Source organism: Amphiura filiformis, chromosome 11 (assembly GCF_039555335.1).
Source record: "Amphiura filiformis chromosome 11, Afil_fr2py, whole genome shotgun sequence".
In the NCBI taxonomy this organism is placed as follows: Eukaryota; Metazoa; Echinodermata; class Ophiuroidea; order Amphilepidida; family Amphiuridae; genus Amphiura; species Amphiura filiformis.
This window is the reverse complement of record NC_092638.1, coordinates 28,734,482-28,753,977: the sequence shown is the minus strand read 5'-3', so window position 1 is coordinate 28,753,977 and position 19,496 is coordinate 28,734,482. Positions and strand designations below refer to the sequence as shown.

The 19,496-nt window shown below is 38.1% G+C and overlaps 1 protein-coding gene across 2 annotated transcripts in view; it reads right to left on the bottom strand.

The window, feature by feature from the left end:
* Positions 1-19,496, bottom strand: part of LOC140164680 (oxysterol-binding protein 1-like) — a 148,911-nt gene that overhangs the window by 16,336 nt on the left and 113,079 nt on the right. For both annotated transcript variants that reach the window (XR_011860558.1, XM_072188032.1), the window contains exon 5: positions 11,091-11,205. Coding sequence is in view for 1 of the 2 variants with exons in the window: in XM_072188032.1 (XP_072044133.1) it covers positions 11,091-11,205 (115 nt within the window). In the remaining variant the exon portion in view is untranslated. The remainder of the gene's footprint in view (positions 1-11,090; positions 11,206-19,496) is intronic.

The following is a 19,496-nucleotide window of genomic DNA, read 5'->3' as shown; positions in this document are numbered from 1 at the left end:
AAAATGTCACTGCATCGACGTTTATCCATCACTTCAACATTAATGGCACCCTTAAGCAAATTGAAAATACCCTGGATGGGCGCTTGTTGGGGCATGGGCGCTTATTGGAACGAATACGGTACATCTTTAAAAGCAGGATTTATCTGCAAGATGCCACCTTTATAGGTTTTGATCAAATACACCCCTCATTAGTCCTATGTTTTTTATTTTCTAATATTTATGTTTGGGTAATGCCTTTGATGCAGAGAACCCCACCCCCCCCCAACCCTTTTTCTAGAAAAAAGGCATTTTTGACCACCTTAATTCTCTGAAAAACTTGAGTAGCCCCCTGGGCCAAAACCATACCTCTACCTATCCTTTACCCTAAACCTCAATCTAACTGTAACTTTAACCTTTGAGGGGTACTACACCCTCGATAAATTTATTGCCTATTTTTGCGTTTTCTCAAAACTAATAACACAGTGGTAACAAAAGTTATGTATATTATAGGGGCAAGGAATCCAATTACTACACTGAAATTTCAGTGACCCAAGACAAGTGGTTTGTTATTTATGATAAGAAATAAGGTACAGCTAGCATGTACCTCGTTTCCTATCATATATACTAAACCGCTTGTCTTGAGTCACTGAAATTTCAGTGTAGTAATTGGATTCCTTGCCCCAATAATATACATAATTTTGATTACCAGTGTGTCATTATTTTTTGAGAAAAATGCAAAAATAGTCACAACTTTTACCACAGGGGTGTAGTACCCCCTTAATAAATCCACCTTTTAAAATATTTTATGTCATGAATTGGGACAGTGCAATTGTACTGCATATTCGTCATCCCTGGAATAAATAAATTGCTGCTGATATTGCAGCATCCTTTTAGTGTGCACGGATCCTCATTACGTAACGACAAACACACATCACCCAAGTGCTAGTAACCTAATCCTACTACTATTAAACAAAGTAAAAAATTTCACGCTATAAAATTTTCATTCCTGTACCGCGCACTTTCACGCTTACACGACACGCACAATTTAAAGCTCACTGTGTATGTCTACGGTGAAGATCTGAAATTTGTGAAATTAACAACAAGTGAAAAAATACTTGAAGCGGTTGAAGCACAAAATAATCGCCGGTGTGAAAATAAACAATTTGATTTGGTATATTTGGCGTACGTCTTTCCACTTACGTCATAGGCATGTGAGTGCAGGTATTACCATCATCTATTTGTATGGACCCCTGAGGGACACAGGCTTTCTCTAAACATCCCATCAATAACTATAACTACTTGTGGGACTCGGGTTATCTTGATGGTTATGTCCCATTCAAAGGCACAGTTTGGACAAATTTGCTTCGGTAAATCGCAATATTGTCGTAAGAAAGCGAAAAGGTCTTGCGACCAAGCTACCTCAGCTTCTTTTTTTCAAATATTTAACTATAATTGCTTGCGGGACTTGGCAATCTTGATCGTTATGTACAACTCACTGGCACAGTTTTGCTAAATTTACTTCAATAAACCACAATATTATCATAAACAGATAAAAAGGTCTTAAAGCTGTTTTTCCCCCAGAAATTTTGCTTCATTTTCATTTTCTACTTTTTATTGATTCGTTGGATGGACACTATATTCTTTAAACAAGAGCATGGACCTGGAATTGGGTCTGACATTTTGTTTCTCCATTTCAAATACCGTATTCATTCCAATGGCGCTTAACACCGTCATTTTGGGTGGGCGCTTATTTCTTACCTGGTTTACCTAATTTTTTCTTAAGGGGCATTTATTAGAGACAAATTTACGTACGTTATAAAAGGGTCCTGCAAGACGTTTTGTAGCTTTTATGCAGAAAAATGTATTGCTAGTTTACACAGCACTTCTACATGTACTCCTCCAGCTATTTCACTGTATCGACGCTGTCACTTCAACGTACCCTTCTTTAGCAAATTGAAAATACCCTGGATGGGTGCTTCTTGGGGCATGGGCGCTTATTGGAATGAATACGGTACTGACTTTGTATAAAATCTACTGACTTTTGACACCTGTAGACCAAAGTAAATTTATGCTGATATATTTCCTGTTAAGATCGGGATTGCAATTAAATATTGACTTCACACAAAACTGGGTCATTTTGGTAACCGCAAGTAAATTTAGACTACTTGCTAGTATATTTGCAGTTAAAGCCATAATGTATGATTTCCAGCAAATTTTAATTTTGCTATTCTTTACCAAAATGATAAAATAATATTAGTAACAGGACCTAACTGTCAGGAAGGTTTCTATCCATTTTTAGCGAAATAATGAGGTAAAAATGAAAGAAACCCCACTTGATATCTTGGCCATTTAACATGGAGCTGTATGGGGGATTTAATGTCATAATTATGATATTCAAACTAAATGCAAGCTTTATAAATAAAAATAGATTTATGCAAATGAGCTACCAAATTAGCATATTATATTTTGCAAACAAAAATATAGTGAAATTTGAAGACCATCAATTGCCACCCCTGCACCACATCGCATCACTATACAGTTATTGATATTGCTATCATTCAAGCAAAATTAGTCAAAATCCACTTTTCTGTTATCTTGGTCATTTAATAGGCTAAAACATGCACAATCCAATGTAAATGAGACCCAAGTTTCCTCAGACAGGAGTATTTCTTATCCAAAATTGAGAAATTGAGAAAATCTTATCAGAAATTGAACACTTCTTCAACCATTTTCTCAAAATCAATGTCACATATCACCTTTGCATCACACATATTGCGTACTGCAAATCACAAAATTCAGCTGCATTCCTTCAAATTTAAGCATGGATAGTTCATCACATTTCACACCACAGAAACCAATAATAGCTTGCGCTGAAATTGAATAGCGCAATAAATCCCATCAAACCAAGCAAGGCAGGAAATGCATCAGCTCAAATTCTTGACATTGATGGTGTTCCATTTCTCAGATTTCCCTCACTTTCTTGATTTTGACAAGTGATTCCTGCATTGAATAATGCACAGTGTCATCCCCTATGTTAGAGAAGGCCATCAAGGGCACGCAATTTGCATGGTTAAAAAGGGGGCGTATTGTGAGAGGAATATGAATCAGCTTTGTGGTATCGTTTGTAAAAATAGGATAACAAATTACGAAATCCTTATCCTATCATTCAAGTTTATTGAAAAAAGTTACATGTTGCGGATAAAATGGCATTGCAATTTAAAATTGTACATGAGATTTTAAAGACTGCATCCCTAACTTGAAATGATCAATTTACATTAATGCTGACAAAGGTCAACAAAGGTCAGGGACGTAGCTGGGGAGAGCCGGGGGTGGGGGAGGGGGCAAGTTGCTCCCCACAAATATGTTTCGGGGGTAAAATGGGGATGGCAAAGAGTAAAGTGTCCTTAAAATGACAAAATATGAGACAAAAGACTGACAAATGGGACAAAAATTTGGCTTTTCCCCCCTCACTAAAATTTTGCCTACGCGTCTGACAAAGGTCAAGTCATGCCAGAGCAATGCTTAAACGTTCAAAGTGCCTGTCTCTCTTTTCTTAGTGTTTGAGTAACACTCCCCCGAAATAACTTGTTGGGGTAACCACTCCTCCCACACAGCAAGTCTCCTTTACCTTCTTAGCACCATATTATGCCTGACAAAAGAAGTTAAGGGCCTTGTTTAATGCAAGCATCACTCTGCATCCTGGACCCACCCTCCTCAGAGATCACCAAATATAGACGTCTATTAGACGCCTAAGCCTGACCCTGACCTATTTGTTGTTGTAGTGAAGTCCTGACGTTTTTTGTTCTTCATTGGGTGAAGCTTTACCTATTACAAATCATGAAAGGTGTGAAGCTTTAACTAGTAATTTGTGTTTTCTGGTGATGTGACATCGAATCCACTACCTGTCGCCATGCTTCCTATAAATCCCCAATGATAGTTGTGGTTTTAAAGCTCAAAGTTTGCCGACTTTTAGTTACATTTATTTCCTTCCCCTTCTCCTTTGTGCCTGAGTTTCCAATGTACTTGCTTACTGTTTACATTTATTATTTTCTTTTGAAAAATTGCCTTGTTGCCCTTCTCAAATTTAAAACAGTTGCTGTGATGCCCTTTTGAAATATTACATATTGCTGTGCCGCCTTTTTCAATGGAAATCCAAAGCAATTATCAACTTGCCCTAAAAAAGTGCCCCCTGAGATCCTTAATTCGAGGGCTTGTCAGTACACACAGTAATAACCACCTATAGAGCATTTGTAGAGCATTTGCAACACTCCCGACTTCCGTTGCTTTATTTTGTCAATTGGTGTCAATTGTAAACATTGGTGAAGCTTGATTCTAAAATGTACAGCTTGAAATATAAAAATGGCCAATTTGAACTATGCAAATGGCCAGTATGGTGAAACAGTGGTGAAGCTTCAGACCTGCGGAGAACTGACAAAAGTGAAGCCTCACCTATGGAAATATTTCAAAGGGTGAAGCCTGGACTAACACATTTGCTCATAAGAGTGATGCTTTGACTTTGCTTTTTGTAAAGTATGTGAAGTGATGGTGAAATCCTGACGTTACAAATAATTGGCTCAGGTGAAGAAAGGTGATGACCTGAGGAGGGTGGGTCCAGGCTGCAGAGTGACGCCTGCATAAGGTAAACAGACTCGCTGTAGAGGAGGTGTAGCGATCCCCTATAGCAACATTACATGGAGGAGTCTGGCCCAATCGCCAATGAAAGAGAGATGGGCACTCCGATCACTGTTTATACAGGATCGTCTCCTTTACCTTTACTTTAAGGGCACAACACGATAGCATCACTAAGGGTGGCCCCCATGGCACGTTCCCCACCTGCCCCGTCGGTACGCCACTGAAGTTTAATAGTATACCTAAGGTAATTCCAGACTTATATCACTCTTTCCCATTCTCAATATATTTTTTTCTTCTCTTTCCCCTATTTTTGCATGCATAAAGACTTAACATGCATTGCAAATCACTGCTCAAAAACTCTAAACATATTTTCCCCATGCAATTCTTCCCTACTGAGGTTCTAAATATAGACGCGACCTGACAGGAATATTGCGCTATTCCAATTGAAATCCATACACCCCCTATGGAAGACATGGCCCTAATCTTTCACACAGGGGGTGTAGACTTCAAATGGAGTCACCCATTCAGATAACCCCATTTGAAATTCACATGTGGAATGTTAAGATCATATCTTCCATAGGGGGTGTAGATATTTCAAATGGAACAGCCCATTTCACAAATGGAATCTCCAAGCTTTCTGTGATGTACATCTTCGCTATGCCAAAACCAACCAAATAGTCCACATATGGAAATATTTACAATTTTCAAAAGTATTCAAAATTTTATTTTCTAATAGGCATACACATTTATATTTGAAATCTATGCGAGAAGCGCATTCAAATTAGTACAAATATGCCTAGTTTCGTTCAGTGGTTCTCGAGACACATATGATGAAAAATGTTCAGAACTGATTATCATGGATAGAAAACACACATAGCTGTGCAAAAGTACGTGCCCATTCAAAGATGGGAAGATGATGAGGGGGCACCCTTTGACTGTCAAGCATTTGGTCTTTGTGGATGATGAAACTGTCATCTTCATTTATTTCACACAGGTCTCCTTCAGAAAGTAGAGAGTCGTATGACATTGAAATCAGTTGAAAATTACATAGCTTCCCATAATGCATTGCCAAAATCATAGCTTCCCACAATGCATTGGTAAAATTGTGCTAAATCCACAGAATTAGAGAAGGAGAACCGGGACTCCCTATACCGCCACGTACTATCGCGCCGTCAGCTATGGGGAGAAAATTGGGGTATTCGGGTCCTTGCCGACGGTCTTGCCGGACACTGAACGAAAACAATTCTGCGTCTCATCTGTAGCGTCTTGGTACTCGCGTGCAGGTCGCATCAAGTGCATCTCTCAAGTGCGCCCATCATCTATGTCGCGCTTGCATGACAACGAATGCCTCGGCGAATTCGAGGAAACCGAATACCCCAATTTTTTGCTCCATGCCTGTATCAAGATGGCGGTCGAGTCCTGGTTCTCTGGTTTTAATTCTGTGGCTAAATCACACCCAACCTTGCTATACTTTGCTAACTAGGGTGGTAGTAACATTAACAAAAGTCAATTATGCAAATCAGTTCAGAAAATTGAAATGGAAGCAATGCATTATGGGAAGTGTAAGATATCTTCTATGCTCGTTTATTGCGGCTCTAGAATGATGCATGATGGGAAGGATTTGCCATGCCTTGAAATCAAAAGAGCATGTGATTTGCCTACAGGGAAAAATAGATGAAATCTTACATGCTAACTATAATATGAACTGTATGGGATTTAGAGGCAATTTGTGCTAATGAAAGATAGTGATAGTGATTTACACATCACAAATACTTCTGTAATTGTTTTCTTTCATTCCCTTTGTCTTAAATGTAAACATTGATGCAGCAACATTTATATTTAACAGCCCTCCGGGGCACCAATAAACCAACATGCTGAAAATGCATCCCACATACATCCCTGCACCCTCATTTCCAAAAAGACCCCCCCATGCAGCCCATCAAAAACAGGTGCACCATAATCATGATGAATAGAAATTATTAGCCTATCTATTATTCAGAGATCCACATCAAAAGATTGATAAAGCCCTACAACTGTAACAAAGCTGACCCCCTACACTCAAATCAGAAGTGAGCAAAAATAGCATCAATGTTTGGTATACCAGAAAAGTAATGGGCTATTCCAGTTGAAATCCATACACCCCACATATGGAAGACACGACCTTTATCTTCTACATGAGGAGTGTGAATTTCAAATGAGGCTACCTGAATAATGGGTGACTCCATTTGAAATCTACACCCCCTGTGTGGGAGATTAAGGTCATGTCTTCCATAGGGAGTGTATGGATTACTGTAATAGCCAAATTTAACCTTATCTTCCTTATGAAACTCATTCATAATTTTGTTGGCTCATTCCAAACAACTTTGTAACATACTTGCATCAGTTATTTGTTCCAACGATGGCAGCAAAGTTACAGCATATCAGCTGAATCCCCTTGAATCCAACACCTTGACATTTCAAAGGGGTCTTACATGAATAAACACTTAACTGTCTGCATCATTTTGTATGCATCCCTCAGCCATTAAAAGGCCACCTGCTGCAAATAGCATCCCTCTTATAACATAGGGTGAAATGGGCTATTCCAATTGAAATCCATACACCCCCTATGGAAGATTAAGGTCATGTCTTCCACAGGAGGTATATGGATTGCAACTGGAAGAGTCCAATACCACAGTTCTTACAGTATTTCAACAGTCAACATTAATGGGTATATTTTCACGGGAAAATTTTCTGGACATGTGACCACATGCGTATCAATGTGAGTGTGACCTAGAGCCTGATCTCTGACCCCCGGCAGTGACCTCGCTATTCAAGTCTTAGTAATTTTGAATTGGAATAGTATTCTTGGTGGCAATTTCGATAGAAATTCGTGTATTGCAAATTTATTGAATATCATGCAATCTTAATTTCTTCACAATATCATCAAAAAAAAAAAAAAAAAATATCTACCTACGGAAAAAAATATTTATCTACGGAAACTCTTACCATAATATTATTAACTTGCGACAAGTTACTTATTTTGCATCAAAGGAGGAATTCTTCCTATTCAAATACATTGGTAGACCACCCGCTGTGCTCGGGGTCACATTCCATAATGCTAATATGACTGCGCCCATGGGTGTCACATGTCCAGAAAATTTTCACGTGAAAATTTACCTATTAATTCTGACTGTTCAATGTGTTGTATCTCACTGCTGTCTACTGTCTATAGCAATGTGTATCACATAGACCTTTTCAGTTTTTCACAAAGATTGTTTGGAAAAGGATGGCAAATATTGAAAGTCTACTCTTCCCATGTAATATGCAATTTGCTCTGTAACTTTCTAGGTACTTTTGGGGATCCCACAATTTGTGTTTTTTAGTAGGAGCGGATGTACGGCACTTCCGCATATAAATTCTGTCCAGTCAGAAATTGTCCCGACCTCCTCACTATAACCAGCCGTATCGGGAATGTAAAGTTCCTTATGAACAGATGGATATTGGCACACTACTAAAGAGTCCAGGATAAATTCAGTATGGTATTGCCAGAAGTGGTACACATAACACAGAGCTTTTCACTCAGTTATGACCCTGGTACCCGACGTAGGTCATTCAACACTGGAGGGCATATCATGTGCGGTAAATTTGATTCACTATAAACAGCACCAGTTGAGGTATATATCCAAGAACTAATAAATGATGTGCTCAAAACTTGGTACCTTATACATAACCTTACTGATTCAAATATATGACTCCCAAATGAATACAGTATTATGTTATTTTCTTGTGGATGCTGTATTTTTACTACTAAGAAAAGTTTAAAATACACAAGCTTTCCAAGTCAAAACACAATGAGTGACTCCACATGGGCGGCAAGATTTGCATCAATGCACATGTGCGCATCAATGAGAACTTCTCTAGCATGTGGAGACAGCATTGCGACATGAGCAACTTACATGCAAACAACATCGCAGTACGCAGGCGGAATCAAAACTCGACCGGCGGTTCCGTCCGAACTGTCAGTTGCTATTGTTCTAATCAATGGTACCCGGATGGAACCGGTGGTCAACCGCCGGCCGAGTTTTGATTTCATCCATTACAAGAAACACAATCGCTATGCGATCATTTCCCAGATGCAGATCCGAGTGCCATGCAGATTTGCTGCTAACGATGCAGATCCCGGTAGTGCACATTGAATCACATTGACGTGGATCTCGCTCGCACATAGAGTTGCCCAGCTTCTGCAACCTCATTTGTTTCACTATGGACCACAATGGCCTCATCCCAATGGCATAGTTCAATAACCTCAATTAAACACTCATAGTGCAAAATTTGACCTCAAGTTGCAGAGTATGAGTTTTTGTACCCAAATTTTCTAAGGTCATTCAATGAATGTACAAATGTATTGGGGTTAAAGAACTGTGCCCTGATAGATGAACATGTTGTGAATCCTAGTGTTTACAGATATTGCCTTATTACTTGGGAGGTAAGAGATAGTCAAAGAGGTCGAGGGATTTCAAGGGAAATCCGCCATTGTACACACACAAAATCCTCCCTGATTGTCTCATGCACCAAAAATACCCCAAAAAGCTTGATCAAATAAGCATAAATCTTACAATCTTACCCTGCATTTTCCCCTGTGTTTTTACTTTCATCAAAGGTCTATAAATTTGAACTTTATTTTCACGTTCATATTTGGAACTCTGCACCATAAAAGCCTGTTCAAATAAGTATCAATCTTACAATTATCTAGCAGTCTTCCCAGATGATTTTACTTTCAAAGTTATATGAATATTACTTCCGCATAGATATTTATCTTAAAATGGCAAAAAATATTTGATGTTTTTAGAAACCTTCGTCTTGATGCATTTGTTCACCTACATATTCCTATATCTGTGCTAATTGGCTTAGCCATATAGATTTGTATGTTGATTTGTATGTATGCATGTGAGTGATGCCAATGCATTTCCACACAACTACAGAACGCTTTTGCGGTTTGAAAATTTCCCACCTTCAAATTTTACTTTCTCCCTGTCCCATAATCTTAGTGAAGGTCATTTCCACACACTCTGCCCAAACACTCTTAACACTATGGACCACAATGGCCTCATCCCAATGGCATAGTTCAATAACCTCAATTAAACACTCATAGTGCAAAATTTGACCTCAAGTTGCAGAGTATGAGTTTTTGTACCAAAATTTTCTAAGGTCATTCAATGAATGTACAAATGTATTGGGATTAAAGAACTGTGCCCTGATAGATGAACATGTTGTGGACCCTAGTGTAACTGTGGACCTTGAATGACATCAACGATGGTCGTCACAAGCAAAACAAGATATTTCGCTACTTCTTCTGCCGTAGCAGCTCAAGTTGTTTTCTAATTAGATTACACAGTGCTTTAATGCAGGGACGTAGAAACAGAATCAATGGGCTATTCCCACTTAAATCCACCCCCTATGGAAGACATGACCTTAATCTCCCACACAGAGGGAGTATAGATTTCAAATAGAATACCCCATTCAAGGTTGCCCCATTTACGATTCACACGCCCTGTGTGAGAGATTCAGGTCATATTTTCCACACAGGGTGTATGGATTTCAACAGGAATCGCCAAATTTGGACCGTGTCCTAAGTAAGCTAGTCAGCTCTGCACATACACAGCTACAAGGCCATATCTAATGCACTATCCACAGCAAATGAGCAAACATGTATCAACATGCACAACATTTCCAGCTCTTTTACGAGTACTTCCTTGCACCAAGAAATAAATGTTGGGTAATGTTAGGTGTTTCATTGGAATTTTACAGGGGGTATGTTTTAAGCCTGGTTGGGGTACTTTATGGGAATGTTACTGGGTGGCAAGTTTAGCTTACTTGGGGTGTTTTTCTGAAGGATGAAAGCTGTGTTGCCGGAGCTTTTTTGAAATTTTTTTGGTGACAGAGTCAGCAGAATTGGGATGTTTCTTGAATATTTAGGGATGGTATAATCAAATTATCAATTAGGTGATTCTCTATTTATATTTGTTTTACTTTCTATTTTACTGCTTCAGCTTTAGCTGATGGGTTTCCTGTGAACAGGCAACAGGGACGTATTTAAGACAGGCTGGGGTAAACACCCTACTCTTTACTGAACTGACTGCAATTACACGTACAAGTATCTCTCTCTGTACATAGTATCAATAGCTTAAAATTCCCCGTTAAAGAAGTCTCTTACCTTCCCAGCATTGAATAAAGCCGGTACCCATTTGTACACCTGGGTGGGGGTAGGCGATAGGGGAGAAGAGCTTTGCATAAGTGCACAACATGTTGATACTGCCGGGGCTTGAACCCAGGACCTCAAGCTAACTTGTGATTAAAAGTCAAGTCTTAGACACTGCACCACCATGGCCCTAAAGGACAGAGTACCAAAAAGGTACACCGTGGGGGAGTGCAGAAGTGTTTGTGCCTTTTTAAGTATGTTGGTAAACTGGTTTTGTTTGTTTAATTGTTTGTTTGTTTACCTGTGCGTCTTGATGGCTGGTAGTAATAGAGTTTGAGTAAAAGCGGATTCGTCTATAGCATCAAAGAATTCATTATCCTCATCCTCACTATGGTCTTGTGTAGTTGTGTCTGTTCCTATAATATACAAAAAACACACACAAAAAGAAAGAATTAGCAAATTGGCATATAACGTAAATGCACATACAAAATGATTTAAACGAAATGAACTATAGTGGATTTTGCACACAGACATATGTAGCCAGGTCTGCGGCAGTTTAAAAATCTCAACTTTAAAAAAAAAGTGGGAAGAGGCTAAGGGTCAATGTCAGGAAATTCCCCTTTAACCTCCATTTATAGATAGGATGGGCTATTCCAGTTGAAAACCAGACTACCCCTGTGGAAAATTTTGAAAATATCTTCCACAGGGGGAGTACGTTTTCCAAATGGAATTAGTCAGGGTTAATCAATTTGAAACCCATACTCCCTCTGTACTATTATGACTTTACCTATATCTTCCACAACTGGAGTGAGTATTTTAAATGGAAGTTATCCAATTGTCTATTCTATTCGAAACGCATACTCCCTCTGTTTAAGACTTTAGCTCAATCTTCCACAGGGGGAGGGTGGATTTTAAATGGAATAGCCATGCTGATCAGTAGAACCAACTTGTGGCAGACACAACACCTGTCTGATGGCAGTCAATTGACTACTGATTGAAAATGGATTAAGGCAACCAGTTTGAATCAGTTAATGTACTACTTATGTCAGGTCTAATACAGGCCACATTACTAGACATGTTAATGTACACACCCAAACAACCAGACATCTGTTTTTGTATGCAGTGTTCAAAATAAGCACTTATCCTCTTGTCCAAAAATCACTGGGGACAGCCATATTAAGCTATGTACTTGTCCCCTGGACAACCACTATATTTTACCTCCAAAATCATGATTTATAAATAAATAAAACTTGACATTAAGTTTTGACTTGTCATGTTTGATTGCAATTTGTATCATTGAGCATGTTAAGAGAGATCTATGGACCACTGCTAGCACACAGTATTATGCTGTGCTGTCCACTTGTTCAGCATGTCCACAAAGTTTCTGAATATTGTTAATCAACCATTTTACTGAATTAACCAATGGTGCCAGTGTTCAAGAACCGCATGAACAGAATGGTGAATTTTGAAGCTTGCACAGGTTTACCAATTTGTAGCTACAAATTTCCGAAGTAAAAAACAATAAACAAATTTGATTTTTTTGCACTTATAAATATGACACATTTTTAGGACAACTGAAATGTTTTGAGGACAAGCAAAGTTTATGCTTCAGGACAACTTCAATTTTTTCCTTATTTCGGGCACTGTTTGTATGAGTTTCTACGGACAAGCTTACATATCCATGTTTACTCAAGTTAGCTTAATTGTTGGGTATAATAGTTCTTGAGTTATTAGTCAAATTGAAATAATATCAAAATATCTTGATATTAAAATGAAATCCATTATATTGCAACTCGGAGGGGGTAAATTAGATTATGCAGAGAAAATCCTTGGCTTGGTGACCCATTTGCTCCGTACGCTGAAACCAGAGATAAAATAATTAGCATCTATGCAATCACCCACCCCGTGTAGTAATATACTTGTAATTACAGATCACTGTAAGTTCAGAGTAAAATGCAATAATACAGGGAAATGGGATGCTTTTAAATCATGGTTTACTATCGACCTATAAATAAGTTACTAGGTAAAATAGCTCAATTTACTATACAAGCAGGATGGGAAATTGCAATTGCAAATGTAAATCCACTCCTAATGGTTCTGAAATGTATATGCATTACTAATTTGTTTATCACATGCTAATCTCACAACTGTCTACTGATGATAGTAATATATTTCACATTCTAATCTTACTGCTGTCTACTGAAGATAGCAATGTGCGTCACATTCTAATCTTGCTGCTGTTTACTGAAGATAGCAATGTGTATCACATTCTAATCTCACTGCTGTCTACTGAAGATAGCAATGTGCGTCACATTCTAATCTTGCTGCTGTTTACTGAAGATAGCAATGTGCGTCACATTCTAATCTCACTGCTGTCTGCTGAAGATAGCAATGTGCGTCATTCTAATCTCACTGCTGTCTACTGAAGACAGCAATGTGCATCACATTTTTATCTCGCTGCTGTCTACTGAAGATAGCAATGTGCATCACATTTTAATCTCACTGCTGTCTACTGAAGAATGAAGATAGCAATGTGCATCACATTCTACTCTCACTGCTGTCTACTGAAGATAGCAATGTGCATCACATTCTAATCTCACTGCTGTCTACTGAAGAAAGAAGATAGCAATGTGCATCACATTCTACTCTCACTGCTGTCTACTGAAGATAGCAATGTGCATCACATTCTAATCTCACTGCTGTCTACTGAAGACAGCAATGTGCATCACATTCTAATCTCACTGCTGTCTACTGAAGATAGCAATGTGCATCACATTTTTATCTCGCTGCTGTCTACTGAAGATAGCAATGTGCATCACATTTTATCTCGCTGCTGTCTACTGAAGATAGCAATGTGCATCACATTCTAATCTCACTGCTGTCTACTGAAGATAGCAATGTGCATCACATTCTAATCTCACTGCTGTCTACTGAAGATAGCAATGTGCATCACATTTTATCTCGCTGCTGTCTACTGAAGATAGCAATGTGCATCACATTTTATCTCGCTGCTGTCTACTGAAGATAGCAATGTGCATCACATTCTAATCTCACTGCTGTCTACTGAAGATAGCAATGTGCATCACATTCTAATCTTACTGCTGTCTACTGAAGATAGCAATGTGCATCACATTCTAATCTCACTGCTGTCTACTGAAGATAGTAATGTGCATCACATTCTAATCTCACTGCTGTCTACTGAAGATAGTAATGTGCGTCACATTCTAATCTCAGAAGATAATGGCATGTATCATATAATGCAAAAAGCAGTATATAGACCACATCTGATATGGCATGTGCAGTTTTAAAATTAATCATTAATTTTTCATAATTCTTGAAATGAGCATTTATAGACCCGGGAACTATATGTCATCATTAATTTCTAATAAGTGGGAATCAAACTATAGCATGTACCAGGATGTTTGTAGCAGATATTAATCTTCAATTCTATCGTGTTTCCATGCCAAAGTACTGTATGTTAATTATCTTCCTCATGAACTTAAATCCAGAATATTCATGTATTAAACATTGATTACAATAGAATAATTTATTTTCCTATTTCACTTAGAATACAATTAGCAATGTGCTTCATAGACAATATAAGTTGTTTACTACAATCAACCGTTACCTGACATTTTCCCTTCTGAAAATGCCAATACCAATGAATATTGATTTGTTTGTTAGATTTCACCATAACAAAACGATGAGAAATGCAAAGGGCACCGACATCAAATGTCCAGCTTATATACCATTTCAAGAAAATTAATTGATGAACCAGTCAAGGTTGCCACCCCCATGATTTGGCAGCCCAATTGGGAGAATTTTAAAGATTTTCCCTGCAACTTTTGATGATTTCCTGTCCTATAGAAACCAATAGTTAAGAAAAAAATTGGTCTACTTTTCAACATTGGCTCCCGCGACTTCGAATAGTGTCCTGCTCCATAGAAACCAATGATTACGAGAAAAATTGGCCAACTTTTCGATTATTTGACCTGCGATTTGGGCTGAAATTTTTTGGCAATCCTGTGAAATTTCAATAGCCATGACACGTGTTGTAAGTACTGAATACTTGCTATATACCAAGTATATTTAATTACACTGGGTGAAAAACAAACAAACAAACAAGCAAGCAAGCAAACATGCTAAAACTTGCCTTCCTTTTCTACTGGAAAGGTGGTAATTTTCACATGTGTAATTTTTCATAATTTTCTGATGTGAACTAGCTTGCTTGTTCTTTCATTTGTGATTTTGTGTTTTCGTAACAGCCCAATGCATAGAAGAATATTGTGTGTATTTATTTTTGCTGTGTCAAACCAATGCAGAAATGTCGCCCAACTTTTTTCTTAACCATTGGTTTCTACGGGACATAAAATCGTCAAAGTCGCACAGAAAATCTTCAATAATTGTACAATTGGGTTACCAATTGCAGGTTTGGCAACCCTGACTGTTAGAAGTCAAACATAAGGATTTGTAACAATAAAAATCTCTGTATCGACGACTACATGTCTCTTGCCAAAATGTATGAAGATAATTAATACTGCAAAAACAGCTCCACCTAATTTGACTCGGTAAAATGAATACATTGCCTGGTAACCAATAAATCCAGTTCAAACTTGGAGGATGGATTGCCGCATAACCAGTTTAAGACCATCATATATCTTATATGATTGGAAGCATACAAACAAATCAATTAATGGAAGTCAACCTATAGTGTGTCTTGTCTCAAATTGAAAGTAACGCCATGTTGGATTTCGCAATGGGATTCAAATCAGTGCGTTTATGCATTTGCATCACCAGCATACACACAAATTGTCCTTTTAACGTGTGTATACGCCCTGCGGGATTAGGTTAACACACGCAATTCGATCCTTCCACTGTGAAATCCAACGTTAATACTCTCAACTTGGGACAAGACACACTATATACCAATGTCAACCTGTATAAGTCCAGCAGGGATGGTACATGCTCATCTATCAGGACACAGTTCTTAACCCCAATACATTTGTACATTCATTGAATGACCTTTTGAAGATTTGGGTACAAAAACTCATACTCTGCAACTTAAGGTCAAATTTTGCACTATGATTGTGTAATTGAGGTTATTGGACTATGTCATTGGGATGAGGCTATTGGGGTCCATAGTGATAAGGTCTCAATTCCAATCCTGTCACTTTGGATATCAATTCAAAAATCAAATACGACGGAGTGATATTACTGACCTGGCAGACCAGGGTACTAAGTTGTGCCCATCCAACAAAAAACATATGGTTGAGATCTGTTACAAATATTTGTAATCACAAATCTTAAATTGTTATCCACCTGCCATGGCCTCAGCATACTTTCCACATCCTCTCTGATTTTGGCTTTATTTTGGGAAGCTGTATTCGCTGTCAAAGTGACGTAATAATTGGATTAACTACCATAGCAATAGATGAATACAATTTTTGACTATATCGCCTTGAACTACAACGTTCACACGGTACCTATGCATTGAACCATATCATGCTGATCACTCGCACCTGTAAGATAAGTATCTTTGAAAATAGCGGTATTGCATTCAATCTATGATTGCAGACATACACAGGTGAATGGGTGTAACCTGCTTGCAGTGAAGGGGGATATAGTCAAAATTGTCACTTTGACAGCGAATAAAGATACAACTCTAGCATAATCAGGCTACAAAATATTTCATCCAAAGCAGAATCTCGACCCACTTTGCCTCTGGATGGAATATTGAGAATGAACATCCAAGATCAATACATTACTAAGCCAAGAAATTACTAAGTCAAGAAATTACTACATGGTGAATACAATTAAGGCATAATACCAATATATAAAGGAGATCATCAATTTCTACTCTTCTTCTAAGAGCTCTTCAAAAGGTATATGTAGCCATGTACATACCCATATATGGAGTGCAATTAAAGGAAAGTGCTGTACTCCATGCCTTTTACACAGGTGCGAATAGCATTTCAAATAGTACTCCATCATACATGCAGATAACGCAGCATGGCACAGGCGGCGGATGACATGATCGAGCCGGCAACTCGTGAAACCGCCCGGCCGTATGGCATTTTCCATATACTCGGTTAGTTTTGTGGGGTTCATTATCGAACCCCAACAGTTTTGGCATGTATTTATATTATTTATCAACATAGGCCTATTTGTTTGTGATATTTCAAGTGTCTTAAAATTTCAAAATAATCCCATTCAATTACACGGTTAACGATGAAAATTTACTGAATTTAGGGACTGCACGTCATACACCACCTGGCATGGCATTGGCTAATTGGCTTACTTTATGTTGGCCCATATGTAGTCAGCAAACAAGTAGGTGCATGCCTTTGTGATAGCCAACATCCTGACATCATTTGAAAGAATTCAGATGTAATATTTAAAAGCTGCCTTCTGTAGATTTTGGTAATTTTTATGTAATGACATATCTTTATAATTGATTATTTATAAGGGGCGCATTAAAAATACCACATGGCAGCATTACATGTGACATGTCAGTTTTTGATTTTGAACTCTTATTTATTTGTGGGAAAAGAATTGAACCTGCACAGCAAAGGAATTTAGCATTGCTTACTCAGCAACAAGGTAACAGTATTAATTGTCTTCACAAAAGAACTAATTGGGCTATTCTATTTAAAATCCACACTACCCCTGTGGAAGATTTGGAAACTATCTTCCACTTTGGGGAGTATGAATTTCAAATGGAATGAATGCATTAGGCAGCTCCATTTAAGAAATAAAGGATAATGCATGATCCTTTACGAAAATAATGTGTCCGAGGCAGTAAAAGCGTAAATAATGGGTGAGGCGGCCGAACCCATTATTTAAACGCTTTTACTGCCGAGGACACATTATTTGCTTGTAAAGGATAATGCTGCACCCTTTATTTCTATTCTATTACCACAAAATAGTGTGATTTAAAGAGAAAATATAAAAATTTTTGCCCAAATATTTCAAGTTGTTTACCTCAAGGTGGAGCGCATACGCGTAGCCAAAGCGTATGCACATTCCAATAACACAACCTAACATTCCATTCTCCCCTATAAGCAGGTATGCACATACAATAACACACCCCTGACATTCCATTCTCCCCTACATAAGCAGATGTGCTGTGCGCTCTGCTGTGCGCTGTGATGATAGAAGAACATAAAGTTTGTTGCCCTTGACACTTTATCGCTAATTAATGGTCTGTCACGTGACGCGTTTCAACAAATCACAGTGCGCGATTTTGAATAATGGGTCGTGGGGGTAATAGAATTGAATTTCATACACCCTCTTAGAAAGATTCAACCTGAATCTTCCACAGAGGAAGGATGAGTTTTAAATGGAGGTACCTAACATGTTCATTCCATTTGAAATCCATACTCCCCCTGTGGAAGACATTTTCCAAATCTTCCACATAGGTAGTGTTGATTTTAAATGGAATAGCCTATTTTCAGAAGTCATCAGCAATTACAGCATTTGACACACCCTGCACCACACCTACATTTGATCAATTTATATCAGGTCACAGTTATTTTAGTTGATGACAAGATATAAATGGTTAATACAACATTCAGGTCCTGTCTTACACTACAGCTGATATTCACTCAATAATTATCAAATAATCATGCACTTAATCATTGAATAAGTACCGGTATACAAGAAAAAACATTCCACCTGTTTTTCCAACTTACAATTTAGGAAAATAATATTAGCACACTCTGGCATACTAAATGTAAATCACCACTCCTCTCCCCCAATAATAATGCTGATGAAGCACTTTTAACATTGGGCTCTCCAGGTACTCCAACATTGATTGAGGAGGAATTGGGGAGAGTAGGGAGAAGGGGAAGGTCTGTACCTTTCATACATGGTAATACTAATCTCACTCAACTAGCAGAGCGGCAATTGATGAAGAGTTTCAATATATTGTAACAGTGTGCCAACTATTTTTCCCTTGACTGTAGGGCATGCACAATAACAAGATCTGGCTTGAACCTTTAAAGAAAATGCCAAACTTCATCTTGCATTATGATATAATTGATTCATATACTAGGACCGAGTCGGACGTAATCCACCCGATAAATTATTTATTGTGGGATTTTTGTTGCTATTATTCAGTTCACAGCATCATATAGAGAGTACTGATGTTTTGCAGTGAGCATTATAGACATCTTGAATGGAAGATTAAACTCTCATTTCAAATTTTCAAATAAAAAGGATACACCTGAATTTAGTACAGTCCATACCACCAATTCTTGGTCATGCACATAACTCATTTGAACGTGGTGGGTGTGAATCACTTAAAATTGTAGTAAGAGTGCACTTTCTCTCCCAAAAAGCATCCTGTGATGAGGTCATCTTGATTTCCTTTCCCAAGCAGTTAATCAGAAATGTTCATCACAAGCACACTAATTAGTGCTCAGGTTGACCTAAATTCATCTCGAGCACAATAACTATTGTCCTAAAATTCTAGCTCAGGAGTCAATTATGGAATAAATTCCCATTTGTACTCCCATAGTGAATCGAGCCTTGTTGTTGTAACTACAGATAAACAACTGGAAGCCCTTGTTCTATTGTGTACAACACATACAAGAAAACACCACAGACACACGCAATTGCTGATAACCATTTCAAGAAAACAAATTACGACATTTTGTAATCACACATTTTTGCTTCTTCTCTGCATATATATCTCATTCAACAGCCT